At 44.8% G+C, this 22,520-nt stretch overlaps 2 protein-coding genes across 7 annotated transcripts in view; both read left to right on the top strand.

Annotated features, from left to right (window-relative positions):
* PLCH2 (phospholipase C eta 2) overlaps positions 1 to 4,325 on the top strand; it is a 124,899-nt gene extending 120,574 nt beyond the window's left edge. For 3 of the 5 annotated variants that reach the window (XM_064470022.1, XM_064470020.1, XM_064470019.1), the window contains one exon: positions 1,165 to 4,325. In XM_064470022.1, the coding sequence (XP_064326092.1) occupies positions 1,165 to 2,912 (1,748 nt within the window). In that variant the 3' untranslated portion in view covers positions 2,913 to 4,325. The remainder of the gene's footprint in view (positions 1 to 1,164) is intronic. The other 2 variants (XM_064470021.1, XM_064470023.1) reach the window with 2 other exon arrangements.
* A 3,809-nt stretch (positions 4,326 to 8,134) lies between these two features.
* The window catches only part of LOC104053461 (probable glutamate receptor), a 16,569-nt gene continuing 2,183 nt past the window's right edge, over positions 8,135 to 22,520 (top strand). Inside the window, exons 1-10 of one of the 2 annotated variants that reach the window (XM_064470223.1) lie at positions 8,135 to 8,315; positions 10,498 to 10,605; positions 14,301 to 14,332; positions 16,777 to 16,836; positions 17,645 to 17,824; positions 18,709 to 18,935; positions 19,773 to 19,870; positions 20,421 to 20,638; positions 21,197 to 21,422; positions 22,058 to 22,305. In XM_064470223.1, the coding sequence (XP_064326293.1) occupies positions 10,533 to 10,605; positions 14,301 to 14,332; positions 16,777 to 16,836; positions 17,645 to 17,824; positions 18,709 to 18,935; positions 19,773 to 19,870; positions 20,421 to 20,638; positions 21,197 to 21,422; positions 22,058 to 22,305 (1,362 nt within the window). In that variant the 5' untranslated portion in view covers positions 8,135 to 8,315; positions 10,498 to 10,532. Of the gene's footprint in view, positions 8,316 to 10,494; positions 10,606 to 14,300; positions 14,333 to 16,776; positions 16,837 to 17,644; positions 17,825 to 18,708; positions 18,936 to 19,772; positions 19,871 to 20,420; positions 20,639 to 21,196; positions 21,423 to 22,057; positions 22,306 to 22,520 lie in introns of both variants that reach the window. The other variant, XM_064470224.1, reaches the window with a different exon arrangement.

Here is a 22,520-nt window from a genome sequence, read left to right as displayed (position 1 = left end):
CTACAAAAATGTGTGAATGTTTCTGTCTGTTTCCCTTCCCTCCCTCAGCACTAATTTATCCTGTTATCTGCACCTGCCTTCCCTACATTAACTGGATTTTTCCTCTGTTCTGTCCTATTATTCTACATGCACACTCTCTCTCTAGTTAAGAACTGAAAGGACAAGCAAGTCAAAGGTAACTGTCTACGGAGTGTCACTCATTCAAGCACCTTGTTGCCTGTAGTCCTGGTTGTTGTTTGCTTCCTGCCTTATAACGATCTGCTCCTGTATTCTGAAGGTGGTTGTCTGGCTTGGTGGTGCTTTGCTAGTTCTCGAATGCATGTTTGCATTGTGGTTTGGAGATACGGGAAATAGTCTTTTTGGAATGATTGCTTTGGCTCTTAGGGTACAGATTATAAACATTGCAGATGGAAGGAGCATTTTCTTCAGGTAATTGGTGGTTGTAGTGATTCTTCTGGATTGTACTGTCAGCCTGGTGTTCATGAACCATGTGTCTGTAGTTTTTTGACAAAGAAACAAACTTTTTTAGGAAAACAAAGTTAGTCCATTTAAAGATTTTGTTCTGTTTTTAAAAGGCCCATTGACTACATTCTGTTGTCTGCATACAGATAATTTTATTTGTAATCTGCTCCACAAGTCCTGTGCAGCTTCTCTTCTGTGTAATTGGTTACCGGGATCATATCTGTTGGCTGGGCAATGGTGTTCTGGTTATCATACAGGGGCTGATCATGATCCGATATACTGACATGTTTGAGTGCTGGAAGGAAGGGAAAGAGCAGTTCAAGTGGTGCTGGATGGTGGAGGAAGAAAAGTTATTTTATGAGAGGGGACACAAAGAAATTGATGGGCACAGTTGTTTGAATAAGATAATCAGAAAAGTATATGGTGCTACTATGCATGGACTGAGATTTTTTTTTTAAAGCAACAAGGCTTTGGGGCAGCTAAAACTGAATGAGCAGAAATTTTTACTGCCTTTAGTCAGGCATTTGAAATCATAAGTTATTTAAAAAATAATGATTAATATATGCAACTACTACCTTAAAAACAAAATGATAACACATAAAGAATAAATCTTCAGCTAAACTGCAGTTTGTTATAGCTAATTAACCCTGTATCTCTGTTTCTCTTGTTTCCTTTTCCTGTCTTTTCGTGTCTCCCAAGTAGATGCCTGCCATTTCTCAATACAGAGGTCAGTCACTTCTTTATGCAGCCTAGAAACTATCACTGAAGAGCCTGTTATTGCCAATGAAAACCATCATGCCAGCCTTTTCTTCCCTCTACCCATTACTCCTTACAGTGATTCTGAAGAAGGGTCTGTGTCTGATCATTCCACTGAATCTCGATCAGAAGTAAGCAGCACAGCCAGCCAGCCTCAAGAATCTCTGCTCATTAGAGAGCAAAGAACCAACCTGGCTGCAGAAGATCAAGTGCAGGTAGTCACAAGAGCAGCTGACGCAAGTTTAGTAGTCCAAGATGATGAGAGGACAAGCGTGGCAGGATGCCTCAGAGAAGAAAACGGTTGGACACAGGCTTGCCGCAATGCTGAAGATCAGTATGGATTGGCAGTGCATCCTCAAAAAGCCTGGCTGGTAGCAGCAGCAGGTAAGACTGCCGGCCAACCTCTTGAAAACTGCCAGAAGCAAAATGACCAACCAGGTCAGGTATTAACAGATATGAAAAGCACCATTGACTCCAAAGGGCAAAAACTTGGTGCAGCAGCTGTTCTACAGCAGCAAAACAACGTGATTTGCAGCACACAGACAGCTTTGCCTCCAGATACTTCCCAGAAAGCCCAGGCTGCACAGCCTCTACCTGTTTCCGTTCCTCAGGCGGGCTCTTACGTGTTAGTAAGAAGGTCAAAGACTGAAGGACTGAAGACATCAGACTCCTCAGCCTTAATAAAAATTCCAAGTAGCCCGTCTCCAGCAGCAGAAGTATACTTCGATGCCACTATTAATGACCAGATCTGGAGCAAGCTAGATTGCAGCAATCATCGTGACAGCATGTCGTCTTCTTCCAGCATGTCCTCCAATGACACTGTGATAGATCTCTCTCTACCCAACCTAGCTCGCAAAAGCCTCCCAGATCTTGGCATCCGTCATGAAAATTTTGAGCCCCTTGCCGTAAGAAAGGGTATGCGCCCACGATCTGCTACAACATCTGGCAACGAGATGCCAATGGTGAGCAAGAGCAAATCCAATCCTAACCTGAGGTCTGGCCAGCTGCCAGCAGATGAACTGTGCCCCCGTCCTCTTGCCAGGAGCCCTCCAGACACATTCTCATCCATTCCTAGAAGGCATACCTGGAGCAGGCTGTACATGGAAAGTCTCAGACAGTCATCTAACAAATCCAAAGCACATGATATAGGTGGAAATAACCAGGCAAAATCCAAGAGTCTTGGAGACCTTACCTCTGATGATATTGTGTGCACTTTTGAAAGCAAATACCGTAGCATCAGCAGGAGTTTTGTCACTCGATCAATGTGGGAGCAGCGCCGCTCTTCAGGCCTGAGATCCTCAGTCAAATCCCAGGATGAACTGACTGAGCAGCTAAAGAAGCTGACAGCCTTTCAGCAGGAAAACGATATCACTTCCCCTATCAGTCTTGATCCAACTGAATCTGAAGAGGAAGGGGAGAGCTTGGGACTCCTTCGCAGGTCTTCATCTCGCAGTCAGAGCAGGGTGCGGTACATTGCCAACAGGGCTAAGCAAGCTCAGGAGAGACAGCGGCTGCAAAGCCTGGGCCAGCTCAGCGGGAGTCCCATCGAGGAGAGAGGAAATCCAGAGGGAGCCTGCAGCGTTGCAAAAGCAGTTTGTATGGATATAGCCTCTCCTGCCGTGTTTACATCCCAGCCTAAGAACCAAACTGATTATAACACTGACACAGAAGTCTTCTTTATGCTGAAACTGTAATTCTGGGGAGCCCTGAATAAGGCAATGTTTACATTCCTGTCAAAACAAAACATAGTGACCTGAGAGGCACAAAATGTCCTCATATGGCTTAGTGCTTCCTGGCCTTCCCTTGACTGTAAGGGTACTTAATATCACGACTCCGAAAGAATAGATGAGGGTTAGATTTGTCAGCAGTTTGTGGAAATAGAAAAAGCAAGTGAAATCGGAGACTTATATTTTTACAGTCCTAATGATCTGACCTCCTTTTATTTTTTTTTTAATTACACTTTTTCCAGCCTCAAATTTGGCCTCCTTTGTGTGTGACCACTTCTTTGCATTTGCAGTTTGCTCTGTGCAAATCTCACGCTCTTTACTAATTTCAGTAATTGCTTCTTGTAATAGGTAAACATCTATGTGATGTTAATGACAGCTAAGGTAAATTTTGCTCTTACAAATTGTGGATCCATGAAAAGAGGCTGGATTTAAAATCATGCTCCCTGTTCCGTTTTATTTTTTTGAAGAGTTTGAGGCCTCTGAGGGTGTCTTCTCTGGGAAATACTCAAAAGTGCGGTGTAATTGTTTCATGAATTAATAACGTAGTAGATAAAGTCCATCTTCCATCGTGGACCTGTTTATTTCTGTGAAAATCCATATTGTCTCACTCTCTGAAGAAGAGCCCTTACTATGTTCCAAAGCAATGCTTTTTTAAACCAAGCCTGTTTATAGATCTATAAATATATATATACATCTGTGTGTATGCAAATATATGTCTGCACATGTATGTACACATGCACACAAACTGAACTGTGACTGTTCCTTGTCTCAAAACATAATCTGTGGGAATGAGACAGGAGAGAGAAGGGAATTACTAAAAACAGACAGGAAATATCTTCTGACTTTAATTCAGAAATGGCTAAAAAGCATGCTAGTCTTTCCTTGAAAACAGCACTGTCCCTTCTTTACGGTATTTTAACAAAGCTGCTGTACGTAGCACTTTTTGGATGAATTTTACTATTTCTGTATTGCACTGCCATGAAAAATTTTCAATTATATGTTTTAAAAAAAGAGATATTTAATTTTTTTAGATGGACATATTTAGAATTAAATACCAGCCTAAACAGAATAATAATTTTTCCTCCCCATTGTTTTTACTTTTTATTTTTAGGGATGTCGTCATCTGTTGTCATCCCCCTGCGCCCCCGTTATGTCATTTATTATAGATGTACATTTTATCAGTGATGGAGACGAATGTTTACTGAGATGCATTTTAAAGAGAAACAGAGGTTTAATTTTATTTCAGTCTGCATAGAGTCCCTATTATTGAGAGGATATTTTGCTTTTGTTTGTAACGGTTCTTTTGTGTATGTTGCAAAATCTAAGAATTTGTTTGTAAAACCCCCTTACACTACTAAAATAAACATATTTAACCTTCCAGCTGTTGACTCTTTAGCTGTAATGTAACACTTTTATGCTGTCTGGAAGTTTGCGGTATACAAACATGGTTAATTCCCTCTGTCTGGTTTTAAAAATTCCTTTGTGGATAACATTTAATTTTAATCTTTCAGAGTCCTAGCCATTTCAGATCCAGCTCAAATTTTGTCAGGTCCACCAAAAAGCATGCAAGTATTGGTAGAAGCTGGCGTTCTGTCGTTGTGTGATACCCAGCACATGGATTGTGTCAAAGTGATGTCTGCCTTTGGCAGCTGGTGATGGCTGTGCAGACGAAAATTCTACGGGAACTCATGGAATTAGTAGCCAAGCAGACACGATCCAAGGACCTAACCTATGCTGTTAGAGCTCTCCAGTAAGAGAGCGAGCCCCGTTTCATACTGAGGTTGTTTAAAGTCTGGCTGTGAAAATACTGCAACAAAAATTTGCTCTTCATCTGTCTCATTCAAAAACCTCTTCTCTTCCTCTCCCAGCAAAGTGCACAGTGAAAGTGCATGTTACTTAGTTCATACTCTCTCCTGGAAAGGTTGGCAGCTTACTTGTGGCTTGCGGGGCTAGAAAGGAGTTCTTGCTTACTAATTTTATTATCATTTGGCCACAAGCATTTAAACTCTGAGATATCAAAATGTAAGGCTAACTGCAGCTAATGTTATCATTGTGACATGGAGGTAGAGGCTGGGAGGGGTTAAACTCCCTGATTAAATCTTTTCAAATGGTCTTCAGTATGTTTTGTCTAAAAATATTCTCTGTTTTTCATCCTGGCTCAGATCTTCATTGCTTGTCTTCATAGTTTGGATGAGAGGCCCTTGAGATTTGTGCAACAAAGGTTTGGAACATGCACTGAAGTAACCCTACAATATCTTTGCAGTCTCTGAAGGACAAAAAGGAAAATCAGCAGCAGAATGTGTGATCTGCCAAGAATAGCCTCACATTGTGTCTTAACACAAAGCAAATTTCATTAACATTCTCTAGACGAAAAGTCACTCTGTAATACTTCAGTTTGGGGCTGAAAAGCTGCAGGGAGTTGCTGCTTTTTTATCTTTAAAGCAAGTACATGCAACTTGACAGCTTTAGAAAGTTAATGTTTAAAAGGCCTATTTGTGTCTTTTCAAAGACCAAGTTTCACAAGCAGATTATTTTTATCTTTAATTGATGAAGCAACACTTGTTAAATTAACGCACCTCACAGAAGGCAGTGTCATGTAGCGCTTCAAAACATTTACCTTTGTTCAAATTTTCAAAAACAGTGTCCGGATTTACCTCCCTAGGGCATGTGTGAATTCTGCCCTCCTGCTTCCAAATTAATAGTAACTAACCTTAGAGCTTGTTTTGTTACGCTATGCAAGACCATTAACGATGTGCCCGTTTATTCTTTTGAATTGCATGTGTTTCAGGGTATCTACACTGTTGAGTAGCAGAAGCTCGCTAAGCAGTTTTGCTCTTCATTCATCTGGTCTTTACTGGGAAAGAGGAAAATTGCTTATTCAGATGATCTCAGCAGGCAGGGCGCTCTCTGAAATGGTAAGGAAAGCAATAAAGTGACAGTGGAGGGAGTCAGGAGTTGAGGTTCCAAGCAGCACTGATTTTCATTTTATGAATGCCTCACTGCTCTTATTCTCTCGATGATCTTCTCTACCATTCATATGATAATCACAATGAAAAAGCAGATTCTCCCTCCTCCATGTGAAGTTGCGGGCAGATACAACGTACACGCAGGTCAAGCATGAAAGCACAGCGGTGCGTGCGTGCCATCTGCTAAGGCAGTAACATTTACTCTGCGGTAATCGCTGCTTGCCACACAGTAGCTGCAAATTTTTACTAGAATCACACGCTGTAGTGCAACAGATGTAGGAATCCACAGGAGCCATCCACATCTAGGCCAGAGGCACTTGCTAATACGGCACAATGATTGTTTCTGTGCTCCGTTCAGGATGTCACGCCGTGGAACAAAAGCCTGGCCGCAGGTGTGAAGGAATTCAGAAAGGCAGTTGAAGTCATTATTCTTCAAGGTCAGTGACTGACTGAAAAGCTACTGAGGTAGGTCTGAGAGTCTGACAATTAAACTGCCGAACGAGGGTAGGGAAGGAAAGGCAGCATGGGTAGGGGGGTTCTCCGAACGTGTGAGAACACTTCCTTGGCTATGCCTCATCTGTCAATCAAATTGATAGTGCTGCCTAGAGAAAGCCCATCTTGTATCCCTTCCCGCTGGCTTGTACAGAGACAGCAAGTGTATTCCCTTGCCCAGAGCTCCTGTGAGGCCTCGGGCTCCTCCCGTATGTGTTTTTCAGTTCATTAAACTGTAAGATTAGAAGCCCAAAGCTTCCGAATTACAAGCAGTATATTATAGATGGCTGAACTTGGGTTTTATGGTCTGTATTCCTGCAGCTTAGTGTTTAAGAACTCTGATGATGAACATCTGATTGTATCTTTAAAAACTGTTTTTGTCTGTGCTGAGATGCTTTCAGCTGCTTGTAGCTGAGCTTATCAGCCCTCATTAGCTGCCAGCTGTGAAAAATCACATACCATAACATGCATCTTTCTAAAGCCTAGAAAATATTCATGAAAAGCAGCTGGAGGCCTCATCTTATCTGATTTTTTGCTAACTTCCCCTTACACCCAGCCCTTTGCCAGAATCTCTAGGGCATAGCTATCAGGTGAGGATGTGAACTAATCACATCCAGACTACCAAAGTTACCACCTGGAAATGAACCTGTAAATGGGTCAAAGCCTCAGAGGGAAATCCAAGGTGAATAGATCTTTCTGGATTCTTTTTCTCTTTTGTCCTATAGAGAGGATGTAATTGTCGTTTATAACATGTCTTAGCATCTTGCCATCATTTAAATTGCAAGAATGAGTTACACCATCTGAAGTGCATTAGAAGTGATCTAAGGACTCCCCGTAATTGCAGTGAGCTATGAGTCAAGCCCTTGAACTCAAGCTTCACCGAGTGCAGTCTTCCAGGCATTTTTTAATTGAAATGTAAGCAATTTTTGACTCTGCAGAAGACAAGCTGTGTTGATGTTTAATAAGTGATTTACTCAGTGGCATGTGCAGAAAAAGCTCAGGGAAGAAGGCCAGGGTGTGCAAGCTGCTGGAGAGTTTTCCATCTTGAAAAGTGCTTAAAGTCAAGTGGGGAGTAAATTTTTGTTTCTTATTTAAGCGTGGACATGTTCCACCTCCCCTGCAGGATGAGCTGTAATAGTTTACTCTGCTGAATTCCTCTGAAGGCGCTTCTTTGCTGTTACAGTGCCTTATAAATGGCCTGGCCCAACAAAACCAGCCACCTGGTAGGATTGTACTTCAGCTCACTATTGAAGTGAAACCCGTACATGGGAGGATGAAGGGGACAGGAATTTCACTTCTGTGCCTCTGTATTAAACAGAACCATACAATCCAGAGAGGAATTTAATGGTTTACCTTGAAGTTCAGACCTTCCTTCAGCTGTGTAGGCGTTGTGAGGAAATACTACGTGTATGTAATGGTCGGGGGTGTGTGTGTGTGTTTGGTACTCTATACGAGTCCCCTAGGTGGTCTCCCAAGGCGGTCACAGAGTAGAGAAAGTCTTGAGCAGCTTACGCTATCCACAGACAGGAGAGATGGGCACAGCTTCATAGGACACTATTCTAAAGAGAGAGGACTTTTACAGGACCACGCAGCAGGCCAGTAATAGTATTTTCTGAGTCTCAATGTAATATTCAGCTGCTGGACTAAACTGCTTCCAAACGTTGTCGTTTTGCTTGGTGTAGTCTCCTCCTCTCTTTCCCAAAGCCCAAGGTGCCCCGAGAGCCTGCAGTACCAGCTGGCATGTTCTGCAGAAGCCCCTTAGCCTGGCTCCTCCCTCTCTTTTATCTTTATAATAGCATTGAATGCCTGTGAGCATTCAGTGTTCCAGCAGTTTCATTGTGCCTGTTCATCGAGGGGCTTCTGCTAGTACCCAGTCAGACAAACGGAACTAGGAGAGGCTAAAGGAATTGCTGTAAGTGAGATACTGCCTTCAATCACTGCTGTTCTTGTTCTAGATGACAAGGATCAGAGCCTGTGCAACAGGCTGTCTCCTTCCTAGCTGGCGGTTGTTCATCTTTTCCACTGCTCTTTTAATACTGATGCCTTCCTTCAGCACTGTGCACAGAAGACTGGTTGAGGAGTAGTGTCGTGGTTTTGGTTTACATTTTGAAAGCCTGAAAACCTTCTGAGGAGTGAAAGCTGATTCTAGCAAAGTAACTTTTTAATTTAGTTTGTTTTGCTGTAAAGCCAGCATGAGGAAACTTGGTAGCACCTCCTCAGGTAGATGGTGAATGGGTATTGCAATGGTTAACTTAAGCAGTGTGTAAGGAGCTCTTCGCATGCTGGAAGGCACTAAACCCCTCTGCCCTCCCGTTATTCTCTCTCTGATTCCATTTGTCCTTAAATGATTCTAGTACTAAATCTGAGCTGTGGAAGTGTATTAGCCTTTGCAAAAATTCTTTTTTGTTCATATTTACGCTCCATTTGTTCCTTTAGACAGTCAGCAGCCAGTGTGTTGACAACTCCTCCTTTTCAAGGTGATGCAAGCAATATATTACCAGCTCTGATTAGTGCTTTTTTTTTTTTTTAAAGCTTGAAATAAAAGATCATTTTGTAGTATGTGCCAAATTGTAAGGAAAAATTAGCAGTAATTTACAGGTTAAATCTACCAGGAAAAATTCAGTTCTTCACTGGCTCATCCTGAAGACTACTGCTACTTTTCCTTTATGTGCCCTGGTGGGTGATTTAGCTCTTCAGTTCATGCGCTGCTCTGGCAACAGCTGACAGTATTCAACAATTACTCTTTAGAAAACGTAGGCTCATCCATAACTGAAATGTCAGCCCTCTCCTTTGATCCTTTCGCAAGGATCAAAATATTCCCGTTTTGAAGTAATTTTTACAACAACAAAAAAAAGACGACGTTTAAATTTAACCCAGAAAGAATTTTCTGTGTAAATTTTATTCACCTCTTTTATTAAGTGAAGAGTGTAGAGAAAATGAGTGAGGGAAACCACTGAGCTGTGTACCATCAAGGGTTTTCACAGGAGCATGGGTTTGGGGAAAATTTAATAAAAGTTGATGAGGTAAGATTCACTGAAGCCAGTGTTTTCTGAGCATCAGCCAGAACCAAGTAATACCATATGTGGGATATTTTTGCCTATGTAGTCTCCTAAATGGCAAGTTTTCTTGGGCATTTTTAGTACGATTTTTGTAGTTGCTGGGGTAGTGGTGCCCTGAACCTTGTTTGACACTATCAATCAAAAATATTGCAGCAGCTTGGGACTTGACATAACCTGGCATTTACTGTTTTTCGTAGTTCTGTTGCTGTTTTACAATGACAAATGTACAATTATTTCAAGCCATGGGGAAATTTTGATGCAGAATTCAAAATGAAAAAAGTTACTAAAATATGCTGGGTTTCACCCTCCCCACCCCCCCACCCCCTTTTTTTTCCTTGTTCGGTTAAGAGTAGGAGGTTAAGACAAAAGAGGACTTCAGAAGCCATTTCTCACATCTTTTGATGCAGGGCGAAACAGCTTTGTTTCAGATTGTTTTGGTGCAAATGAAATAAACACCTTTGCTTTCTGCAACCCGAATGGAAAGTGAAATTAAGGTTTTGCTTTTAAGCCCCCCAAATGAGAACCTCCTCAAGGAGGTTGTTTTATTAGTGCCTCCACTGGCTACTAAAACTGCTTTAATAGCACCTTCCCATTTCTCAGAGCATAAGGGCCTAGTCAGGAGCCATCCGCTTCAGTTGCTGCCTCTCCTTTCCCTGCAAACCCGTGGGTGGGTGCCTCGTCCAGCCCCTCGTTACTGCACAGACCTACAGCGGCCTCTCTCCAGAGCCTGCACACTGCTAGTGCCATGCCTCTCCCTTGTGCAGAGCCAACTGGAAGAGGAACAGAGCAACAACCAGTGGATAAATCCACTTTATAGGGTCACATCCTTTTTGCTGCAGCCAAGTGTTCACCAGCATCTTCTCTTTAGTGTTTGATATGGCTGGTCCCAGAAGTGACTGTGTTTTCACCTGGAGACCTTTGTTTCAATTGGGACTCTTCAGAATGAGGTGCAGAAAATCCAGGACACACTGATTTTAACCCAGCAATGAGGAACTGTAAAACCAGCTTTAACTACTTGCCTTTCATCTCTAGCAGGAAGTTTCCTTTAGAAAGTAGATATTTCTGCTCCAATGGACAAAGGTCTTCACTTCATGTTCTGTGTGATTGCAATCGTGCTGCTCCTGAGAGAATCAAGCCAAACAGGTGAGAAAAATGATCCAAAAATGCTGGCTGCATCCAAATCTGGTTTTGTTCTTCACAGGGTGTTAATTATTTTAGTCTTTAGCTGCTAATGCTTACAGGATTTTGTCTTAATCTAAGAATTTGCTTTCAAGTTTGTTGTTAAGACCTCAGCAGGGCCTACCTTCTCATTACACCTTGTGATTGTGACTTCATCATGTTATGAGTGCTGTTACTAAGTGTCTTTGCTGCTATAGTTGTAAATTAGATGACAGAGATGAGAGAAGAAGGAAAAGCCTAGGAAAAAGGGTAGTTAGGAGTCCTTGAACACCGTTATTGTGGTTAAAGCTGCACTCTGAGTCTGTGGTCCCTTGAATTGCAGATACACTGATTAGCTTGTTCTTCTGTGAATAACGTTTCTTGTTTAGCCCCTCTGCTCATGGCACGTTTTGGGAAGAAGAAGGGATTTAGTGCATTGAAGTTGTCAGCTCTGTGAGTCCCCAGACTTCTGTAGGCAAAGGGTAACACTACAGCCCCCCTGAAGTTCCTCAGGGACAGTAGTAGGAGCCTGCCAGGGACTTCTGCACAGCGATCAGCCAGTTGGATCACACTTTGCTCTCAGTTTGAGGAGCTGGGGAGCTTGCTTTTGCAACTGAACAATGAAAGCTATTGTTTTGATCCGGTTGTGGCTTTTTGGTGTTCCACGCCTGGAGTGCAAACTCAGGCTTGACCTTGCAAAATTACTGAGAGATAAAAATTGGCTCTGTTTTGAGGGATGGGAGAGCAATGTCACTTCCTCTGCTCTCCCTCCTGTCCATCCCACAGCCCCGTCTCCTGTCTGTCCAGAGCTGGTATGTGCATAGCTATGGTAGCAGCAGTTCACTCAGGTTGCAGTTACTTCAGCCCTTTGCTTCTGTGAGGATGGTCAGATTCTCTCACACTGACAATTCTCTCACCCTGAATGTCCCAGTGTACTCCAAAACTGTAATCCACCTCACCTGTCGCCTCTTCTTTTAGTTCAGCTGTCTCTCCTGGTCACAAGCTGCAAAAGGGGGAATGTTGGCAAGGACTCAAAGGCAAGGGTGCTAGCCTAGAGAGGGAGGATGGGGTAGAAAACTGGGGTGAGGTAGCCAGTTCTTAACAGTGCTACAAGCTTTTTCAACACGACCCAGCGCACAATGTGCGCTCACAGCCCAGAAAGCCAACCATATCCTGGGCCACATCAAAAGCGCCTTGGCCAGCAGGGTGAGGGAGGTGATTCTCCCCCTCTGCTCCACTCCCATGAGACCCCCCTGCAGTGCTGCATCCAGCTCTGGGCCTCCAACTTGAGGAGGACACAGACCTGCTGGAGCGAGTCCAGAGGAGGGCCACGAAGATGATCCAAGGGCTGGAGCACCTCTCCTATGAGGACAGGCTGAGAGAGTTGGGGTTGTTCAGCGTGGAGAAGAGAAGGCTACAGGGAGACCTTAGAGCAGCCTTCCAGTACCTGAGGGGGGCCTACAAGAAAGCTGGAGAGGGACTTTTTACAAGGGCATGTCGTGATAGTACAAGGGGTAATGGCTTCACACTGAAAGAGCACAGATTTAGGTTAGATAAAAGGAAGAAATTCTGCACTCTGAGGGTGCTGAGGCACTGGCACAGGCTGCCCAGAGCAGCTGTGGATGCCCCATCCCTGGCAGTGCTCAAGGCCAGGTTGGACGGGGCTTTGAGCAACCTGCTCTGGTGAAGGTGTCCCTGCCCATGGCAGGGGGGTGGATCTAGAGGATCTTTAAGGTCGCTTCCAACCCAAACCATTCTGTGATTTTAGGATTGAAGGTAAGGGGGGAGTCATCTTCTCTTAGAAGGCTGGGCATGCTCAGAGTGGACGGGGTATGGACAAGGCTGATTTTTGCAACCACAGTTATTTCCTGCAGCCACCAGCCTTTGGGGAACAAGAGTGCAGGGATGAGCCCCTTTTCTTTGTCTCATGTTTTTGTAGACGCTCACAAAGGATTCTCACAATGAGCACTTGGCTTCTGAGAAGTGTCACTGCAATGAACTTCAAGTTAGTGCTGCAACTTGATTACTTCTGGTCCTTTCAGGAGTCCTTACAATAGAGCTTTGAACAGCTGCATCCAGTGCCACTGTGGGGGAGCTGAAGCCCTCAGTACAGACTGTTTTCTTCCAAGAAACCCTAGCAGGTCTTCAAAAAGGAGCCTCAAAAAGCTTTTACTGGCTTTAATGAGTTTCTAAAGGGAGACAAGAGAACTCCTTTGTGATGATTTCCAGCTCCCATGGAGAACTGTAGTGGAGAGGGAAAAAGCAGGTTTTGTTTTACAATAATGTAGAGTTCAGTACAAGGCCAGAAAATGCAAAACCAAAGAATAAATAATACATAATGAATGAATATCTTGTTATGTTTAATGAAAAACTCACAGCTTTTGCTTGAAAGAGTAAAAACACCCTAAATTTTTTTGTTTTATTTTGAGGGATTTTTGGCTTCTGCACTGTGAATTCTTTGATTCCGAGGAGCAACGCTGCACACATTCTAGAGAAAACATCCTGGGCAATTAATGAGTCATATAGTGACACAATTGTGGTTTTAGTTCAGCATCTCAGTCATTGTGGTTTAGTTCTCTTGCAGATAGGGTGGGATTGAGGTATTCTCTTGAGTGTTATGAAAAGGGAAGCTGTGGATCAAATAATATAACAGGACTTGTTAAAAGTCCCAGAGCAGAGCAGAGAGCAGAACCCAGCAGCATGATTAACCTCTGTGATGGTACTTTTATGGGTGCATCCCAGTGTTTTTACCAGAGGGGAGTATCATTAGCTTTGTTTTACAAACGGGAAACTGAGGCACAGGAAGGAGAAGTAATACAGAAAAGGTCAGTAGCGGATTTGACAGTTTGACATTTGGCATTCACTCCAGGGCAGTCTACAGGGTTGCGCTGGCTCTCATCTCCCTTAAACTCTCCGTCAGTTTTATGTACTTCCCTCACTCCCTGTTCCTAGATGGGATACAGGGAACGGGAACACAGAGCAGGCGTCCTGGTCCCTCTTTCTTTAGCGCTGTCACTGTTGGTCCCTGGTTTTGGTCGTGGCCCTTTTGGAGGTTTTAATTTTCACAGTAATGAAAAGTCAGGGTGCTTATAATTTGAGGGGGGATGGAGCAGGACATGGTGGGAAGGGTTTCTACCCCAGTGATTGCAACCCCTTTGGCTGCTTTGACGGTAGGAACCTATCATTAGTACGGGAAGGGAAGAATAAGAAAACCTGGTGTCTTGCAACTTAATGGTGACGAACTTTTGGTTGTTACAGGGTTTTATTTAGGCATATAGATCAGGTTTTGTCAGAGTTAGGGGGAAACCTTAGTCGTGTGAAGTAGCAAGAGAGCTGGCTTTTCACCTTGACAGTGACAGCAATACAGAAATAAGGCAATGGATTCTGCAGAATCCATTCCTCAGTGTGTGACAGCCATGATCATTCGGTTACAGTCAGAACCTTCTGCAGCCTGAATCTGGCTGTGTCTATTTCTGCTCCTGTTTGGGTCACGCTGATACTGTGCTGTGACTGAGGAAACAGAACTGCTGCAAGTCAGCTGCGCTGTGAGCTTGCGAGGCGAGGATAATCATTCTGTTTGTTTAAGTGCAATATGAAATGCAGGTATGAAACCTCACTTTTAAGGAGCTGTAAATATGAGCCCTGCAAGAAGTTGATTTTGTTGGCTTTATTTTTTTCAGGAACTGCAAGGAGTGATGGTGCTGTGAGTAAGGTATGTTTAAGCTGATTGGTGCAGAGCTACCAATGAAGGCATATGTGAAAAAGGTCTTAACTTTTAAATCCAGGAGTAGATGTGGTCATAGTGTGCATTGCTTTTAATCTGTGAAGAGTTATTATTTTAAATATACTTTTCATGGCTAGTAATGGCCATTTCTAATGCTGTCCGTGTGTCTGTGCTTTGTTTTTACACAATCTTTGGTCCAGACTTCAAAATTCAATGATGCCCCAGGGAATAATCTGCCTATAGCCCTGGCTTTATGGCTTATAGAATTTAAACCTCAGAATTATTGCCTCACTTATGATCTTTATAAACTTCTTAACATCGAAGAAAGTTCAGACACATATGAACATGCAGAGATACCTTTATTAGTTCTTAAGATTTATGTTTCATTTCTAAAAGTTTGCACTTAACATTAAAAGGGTCTGTGCAAGATGTAATTCTTCAGGCTTTAGAAGAACGATGGCAAATGTCACTAAAAATCAAACCTGCTAGAACATGTATATAGTCATATAGTGCAGGACAGTGCTTGTCCTAAAGCCATTCCAATCAAAAAGGATGGGAGAGTTGGTTATGGTACCACTGGGAAATGAAATTAATTTTCCAAATGGCACATGTGGAGGCAGAACTTGTGCCACCTGAATCTCAGCTCGTTTCTCAAGCTCAAAGCATGCTGGATGCCCGTTGTGTGCAAAAAAGAGACCTTTTGGGAAACTCATGGAATTTCAATCAGTTTCAATTAGCATAAACTTCCAATTGTTGATTCTAGCATTGAGAAATAAACACAAGATAAAATATACTCCAGAGAAACACATCTCAGCTCCCCTCTCATCCTCCCCTCTTCTGGTCTCCAGTCCCCTCACTGCACACATTTTACCCTCGGCCCCTGTGGTGAGGCGTCAGAGCAGCACGGGAGATTGGGGCCAGTGTTCTGTGGTTCCTGCTCGGTTGCTGCTGTGCAGGTTCCTCCAGGGACTGCAGCCCCGCTACAGCTGTGCCGCCTCCTGCATCTCCTCTCTGTCCCTCCTTGCGGTGGCTCTTGTGCTTCTGCTCATGCGTGGGGCGGCTCTTCTTTGGCCTTTCTCCCAATCTCCTCTCCCTCCTGCTCTGGGAGCTTTCTTCTTTCTCCTTTGCCCCTGCCAGGGCAACTCCCCTGACCTGACCTTGTCTCTCATCCAGCAGTTACCACCCTTTTTTAAAGAAGTTTTTGCATAGGCACCATGAACTTGTTTGGTTCGTTCGGTTCTGGTGCATTGCGGGTCTGTTTTGTCCATTTCTAAGCCAGCTCGAACTGGCCGTGCCCAGCGCTGGGCAGCTCGTGAGCTCCCGCAGAGGTCACCCCATGCCACCCCTCCCACCCTCCTGCTACCAGCACCCTGTAACTTTGCCCAGTAAAATACTCTTCTGGTATATTTACAAGAATTGTAGTATGTTGTTGAGATTTTTTTAAGAACCACTTTGAAACCTTTGATAAATTCTGGCAAAGCCAAGCGAGGGGGATAGGTCAGGATTTTTTTGTATTTTGTTTTATTCACCCTCTTGTTCCGTAGGCATAAATATTTTGAACAGACCTGAAAAGAAATGTGACTTTTTCTGCTTTGGTCTAAGAGCAAATTTTAGCTTATCTGACAACAGCAGCATTGCTTCCCAAACACTCTGTGTTGGGTAACTTCTGATCACAGTTTCAAAGACAAGGCTCATCCCTCGAATCCTTTTATTGCAAAGGGAGAATTGAGACAAGATCATTCAGCTCCTGGAAGAACTGCAGCTTCTTTTGCAGATCTTGTACTGCATATATATATATATGTGCATACATATATGTACATATACACGCTCTCTCGCACTCTAGCAAAATTAGTGTGTAATATTAGAAGAATGCGATACACTTAAGACCAACAAATCCTACAGAATTAGACTGTGTTACTGGCAAAAACTTGAATTGTTCTGAAGTTCTGATCAGAAATCGTGTTGAGTTGCGTGACTCTAAGGTTGGAAGATGCACTCTAGGATCCAGCGTTCTGCGCAGAAAAGGATCCACGTTTCCTCTCAGGTTTCCTACTGTTCTGTGTCTCCTGCAATTGCTCTCTAATGAGACCTTAATTGCCCACTGTTTTACCGGCAACATGAATTGCTTTCTTCGGAAGACCGTAGGCACTGTGTACCTGAAGAATTGTGACAACATTTAAAGTGGTTTTGATTCGGACAAATTATGCCGACAACACGCAGTAAAGTGAAATGCTTGTGATTTTATTGATTACGGTGAGGGAACGGTGGTGGTGAGATTGCTGCAGTGTCCAGGGGCAGATTTCTAGCTGGTTTAACACATGCCCGCACCCCTGCCAACACCCTCCCCGAGTCATAATGTACACCCTAGATAGGTGGAGCCATGTCGGGGACTTTAAAATCCAATTATTATTTCTTCATTTTTTGATTTGCAGGGCACTGACTCAAGGGGACCAGGAGAGGGTCTTCCGACTTTGACTGTCACAACTATCCTGGTAAGGCACAGGACAGTAAGACACAACACTGGGAGACAGCTGGAATTACATGTTGCCTTTTTTTTTTAACACCCATATATTTGCAGGTGCTTTTTTGGGCTGTCCTTGACACTGATACCCCTGTTCATCGCAGACAGTGTTTCTGGAGCACTGGCTCCATGGTGTACAGGTGCCAGCTGCCTGTAGTTTGCAATGGGAGGGTTCCAGGGCTACCAAAGTCAGCCCGCAAACGGACGGGCATACGCTGCTGTAACTGACGGCTCTGTGAAGACGGCCAGGCCTCTTCACTCTGTTTAGCTACGTCTAAGTGTTGCCATGTTACCTACATGTTTTTTCTGTCCTGCAGTGGAAATATGTACAGACCACATGTGTGCAGGGATTAAAAACAGGCTATAAAAAACAAAAAGCGCATTACCACGTGCCGCAGGCAAGCAGGACTATTCAGAAGAAGTTGCAGCAGGAAATTTTCTGATCCTGATGTCAGGTCCTGCACCAGCATGTGACCCTCCTCTGACGCTTTGATGGGCCAAATGAAATGTGTTTGGACTTCTAGGCTGAGAAGATCAACGCTTACTTCGGTGGCACCGGTGGCTTGCAGCACGCAGCTGTCCTGCCGGAGCTGTAGTCCGTGACTGGTCATGGCACACGACTCCAGTGAATATGTTTAGAGTTTGGAAACGTTGTCCCCCCCATAGTGTGGACAGAGGTCTTAAGGGAGGGTTTGCAAAAAAAAAAAAGGTTTAACTCACAATGAGTTGCAGAGCAGATGTGGGAGCATGTAATTGTGTATTTTTCTCTCAATATGCAGGAAGACCCTTATGTCATGGTGAGAAGTGCAGAACTGGAGGGATACTGCATCGATCTGCTGAAAGCGCTTGCTGCAATGCTTCACTTCAGCTACAAGGTGAAGGTGGTGGGAGATGGGCAGTATGGCGCTGTCTCTTCCAACGGGAACTGGACAGGCATGATTGGCGAGATTTTGAGACAGGTAATTTTCAATTTATATTTTTGACGAAGTGCAGCTCTAGAAGGAAAGACCAGTGCTAGCAGCTCTTGGACTTCATTAGAGTTTGCTCAGGGACTGAGCCACTTGGAGTCATTCTGGCTGTTGTATAGAACTGAGGAATAGCAAGACTTGGAGTTGGTTTTGTCCTGCAGATACAGAAACTAAGGAACAAGGAGACAATGGCCATAGCAGGAAATCACCGAGAGCACCAAGGCATGCTTGGTGCAGGGCTTGCCATGTCTCAGAGGCTACTCGGTGTTTCTTTGTAGTCTGAGAGACTGTGCGGACACCTTAGCTCACTAACGAAACAAAGATAATGGCTTTAAGGGGAACTTACCTTGAACGTAACCACTAGGTGAAACGGGTCTCTTTGAGAATGGTAATCCCTTAGGCTCTTCAAGGAGACGCTTAAACGCACATCTTACCCTATCATGTGCCATTCCCTCTGGCTAGATTTCTGTCATCTGTCAGTAACACTGGAATTAAACCTCCTTTGCTCCTCTGAACTCAGTACTGTGACCAGCTGTCAGCAGATGCTGCAGCCAGAAAAAGAAAGGAACGTGCCTTCTGTTTTTGGTAAACAGAACCACTGTGGTTCATGGTGCGCAGCCTCAGCTTGTGCGTGATGCTCTCGCAGGAAACCAGAAGCCCCAGATACCAACCATCATCCCACTATCAACAATGCAAAATGGAACACTCTCCTATTTCTTGGAGCTCACCGTCGCAGTCTGTTGCTCTCTGTTGACAGAGGGAAGTGATTTGCTGTGTAGATTTATGCCCGCTCACCTTGGGAAGCATTCTGTTTGAGTGACAGAGGTCTTCAGGTAGTTTGGATGGTTGATTATTTTTTTATCTCCATCTTACAGGAAGCAGACATTGCAGTGGCTCCACTGACAGTCACGTCAGCAAGGGAAGAGGTGGTCTCCTTCACCACCCCGTTCCTGCAGACCGGGATTGGAATCTTGCTTCGGAAAGACACGGTCTCTCAGGAGATGTCTTTCTTCCACTTCCTGGCTCCTTTCAGTAAGGAGACCTGGACTGGCCTTTTATTTGCTTATGTGCTGACATGCTTCTGCCTCTTTCTTGTTGCCAGGTATAAATGAATTTTTTTCACAGACTTTGTTCAAGTCAACTGCTTTCTCAGCTATGAAAAGATCTTGGTTCTAAAGAAAGGTCCAGGGTGCATTTTGCTTTGAGGAACCTTCAGTGCAGGTCCAGAACTAGGGCTAATAAAGCGTAAGTCATGTCAGATTAAGACAGCATTAAGAGTAGGATGTCCCCAGGAAGAGCTCCATATCTCTTGATGTGGATTACCCAGGGTTACTAAAAGGACTGTGTGTTTGTATTTCAGCTCTTCTTTCTCACTTGTATCAGAGTTTGTTCTGAACTTCGACCATGCACAGACTATGTGCAGGTCGCTGTGTCCTGCACTGACTTGTGGAAGAGATCCTGCCACCAGTCCACCCCTTCCCAGGGGACTCAGCTTTCTCCCCCTTTCTCGATGAGGCTGCACCAAGGCCCCTCGCAGCTGCAGTCTGGAACAGAAGCTCTATTGCTGCTTTTCTAGTTTTACAGATAATCTTTATAGGTAAGGATTTGCTCCAAGGAGCAGCCTTCAGTCTGATATTAGGGGACAGAGCCAGTATTGCCACTTAGGTGTGCCAGGGAGACTGGATTATCCCATGGCTCAGGAAGAAAATGTCCGGCAAACCCGTGACAGGACCCCTGAGCCATCACTGTTGCAAACTACTTGAGCCATTGTGCTGGAGTACTTTCCTCTGCACTGGTTAAACTGGAACTCAAGGGAAGGAGGAGCTACCATGGAAGGAAAGGGTGTTTCCAGGCTATTGGCACTGCTGCAGTCACACTACAGGATTATTTATACTTTTTCTCCCTGAGTATCTGGCTTTATCCTGTGATTTTCCCACAGACTCAGCCCCTGTGAATGGAATGAGCCAAAGAATGAAGAGAACCACTTTACCTTCTTAAATAGCCTCTGGTTTGGAGCAGGAGCACTTGCACTGCAAGGTGAGCTGGGAGGGCTGCGACCGGGGAGCCATGGGAGCAGGATGGGTTTTTAAGCTGGTCCTATCTCCAGCTCTCATCTGCCTGTGACACTGGCGTGCTAGCCTGCTGAGGGAGATGATGTTCCGACAGGGACGCCAGGCAATGCTGAAACTCCCGGTTTGGGGAGTTTTGATTACAGACTTGTTGGAGTTGTACAGATGGCTGGCTTCACTTGAGGAATGCGCCTTTTCTGCTGTAAGAGTTGCCCTAGGGAATGCCAAGCCAGCCATTGCACTGGGCTTTGCAGAATGGAGTGTGTGGTTGGCTTTGGCCACTGATGTTCCCTCAGCTCTGCACTGCACACAGTACTGATGCAGTTCGAACCAGCCATAGTAGGTCTTTTCAGGCTTGTGCATTAAGTAGCTGCAGGGCAAGTTTTGCAGTCTGGCAAAGTTGTTATTACAGTCATTTCAAAGGAAGTCTTTAACTCAGGCTCATGGATGTAACGCGCTCTGGCTCTTTCTCACCGCACGTCACCTCCCATACGTTTTATTGGCTTCTGGTCATGCAGGTGTCACCCCTCGGCCCAAAGCGCTCTCTGTGCGGGTCATCGCTGCCGTCTGGTGGCTCTTCACCATCGCCTTGCTGGCTGCCTACATCGCCAACTTCACCGCTCTGCTGAGCTCTGGCAGCGAGCAGCTCCCAATCCAGACTTTTGAAGATCTTGTGAAGCAAAGAAAGCTTGAGTTTGGGACACTGGACGGCTCCTCTACTTTCTACTTCTTCAAGGTGCAGAGAATCTAATTGTGCACACACGCGCGCCATAGAACTGCTAAGCTGGGGCCGAGTTGACTAGCTCATGCCTGATGGTCCTTGCGCCACCCTTGTCACTGGGCTCCATCAGTTTTCCTGTAATATGTCAGATAATGTGATTGGTGTCTGTTGTTCGCTTCTTCCACCTTTTCTTCAGAGAGAAAAGCATGCAAAGAGCTACATTTTTATAGTGTATTCTATTCTAAGAAAGTGGTGCTAGTCTGCAGGGTTATCCTTGTGCACCTTGAACATGAAGACTGACGTAGGCAGTTTCTGGATACGTGAACTGGATGCCTGCAGAGGTTGTTTTGGGAGTGGGTGGCAAATATTGAATACTTACATCCCTGTAGCACCGTGCATTAGAGAGGAAACCTATGCTAGCCGAACGCTGGTTTTCAGTACAGAGGGTTCAAAGGGCAGTGGTTTGAAGTACTCCTATCTTCCAAATTGTTTTGCAACCACTGCATGTTATATGCAGATTTTTCAGATGATTGTTTTACACTTCAGTTTGACTCTTGGATTTTTGGGCTGCAGAACTCCAAGAATCCCATCCATCAGATGATCTATGAATATATGGACAAGAGACGAGACCACGTTTTAGTCAAAACATACCAGGAAGCAGTTCAGCGTGTGATGGAATCAAACTATGCCTTCATTGGCGAATCAATCTCTCAGGACCTTGCAGCTGCCAGGCACTGCAATTTGATCAGAGCCCCTGAAGTTATTGGAGCCAGAGGATTCGGCATTGCCACTACCCAGGGTTAGTCACTGAGCACCACCTGCGTCCCACTTCTCCACTGGGGTTTCATGGGGCTGAAGTAGCAGGTGGACAGAGCAAAATGCCAGGCACAGCCACCTCCTGAAACTTGCAGGCATTTTCTGCACTGACACTAATAACGTGGTATAAACAAATGGGTGACCCTGCTACGCAATGCTTTCATTCTGTAGATGAATTACCACTAGCACTCACCGACTCTTATTTGGAACTGTAATGTGCAAAAAGTTCCAAGTCTCGGGGGTGTCACTGGCTCCTGGGGGGTTCTGGGGGGTTGTTTTGGTTTTGCCTCGGTCCCGGTAATGCCGAGCCCCCTGTGCAGTTAGCAGGGCAGCCAGCTTGCTCCCTTGTGGAGTGTGACTGCTTGTATTTCTCAGATTGACTCTGTCACTACTCTGCAAGTGTTACCGTACCTCTGTGGGTTGGACAGGCCTGGCTGGTATCTGAGAAAAGCACTTGGCTCAGTCTGTTGCGTTCTGTTTGCAGAATGAGCCCCTGGCAGTCGGGAAGCAGCACCCGGCTCACCCTGCTCGGTAGTATAGCAGCGGATTGCTTAGAAACGTTATCGTGGCTGTGATCTCTCCCATGCTCTTCTCTCCCTCTCTTTTTACTGCTGCCAGCATCCCCGTGGACTAAGAAGCTCTCGATTGCTGTCCTCAAACTCCGTGAATCAGGTGATCTTGACTACTTGCGTAACAAGTGGTGGGAGACCAGTTGCCTTCACCAAAGTAGAGACAGATGGAGTCCTCTGCAGCCCCAGGCTCTGGGTGGCCTCTTTCTTACTCTTGCAATTGGCCTTGCCCTGGGAGTGATTGCCGCTGTGGTGGAGCTGTCAAATAAGAGCAGACACGCTGCTGGACATGTCAAGGTAGGTGACGGTTATTATCTCCCTCCCCGCTTCCCTGTATCCCTCCCGTTCAGCACGGACAAGCTGGGCACGTGCCAGCAGCGCTGGATTCCCACAGGGATCTTGCTTTGTCTAAGGAAAGCGGTGCGGTGTGGTGAGGGGGGAAGACATGCTGTGTATTTACTCTTTAAAGCTCTGAAGTGTCATAGCTTGGGCTGTGGGATAGTTTTGTAGCC

The sequence above is a fragment of the Phalacrocorax carbo genome, chromosome 20 (genome assembly GCF_963921805.1).
Source record: "Phalacrocorax carbo chromosome 20, bPhaCar2.1, whole genome shotgun sequence".
Classification (NCBI taxonomy): Eukaryota; Metazoa; Chordata; class Aves; order Suliformes; family Phalacrocoracidae; genus Phalacrocorax; species Phalacrocorax carbo.
Note: the sequence above shows the minus strand (reverse complement) of the source record. Positions and strands in the feature narration are given on the sequence as shown.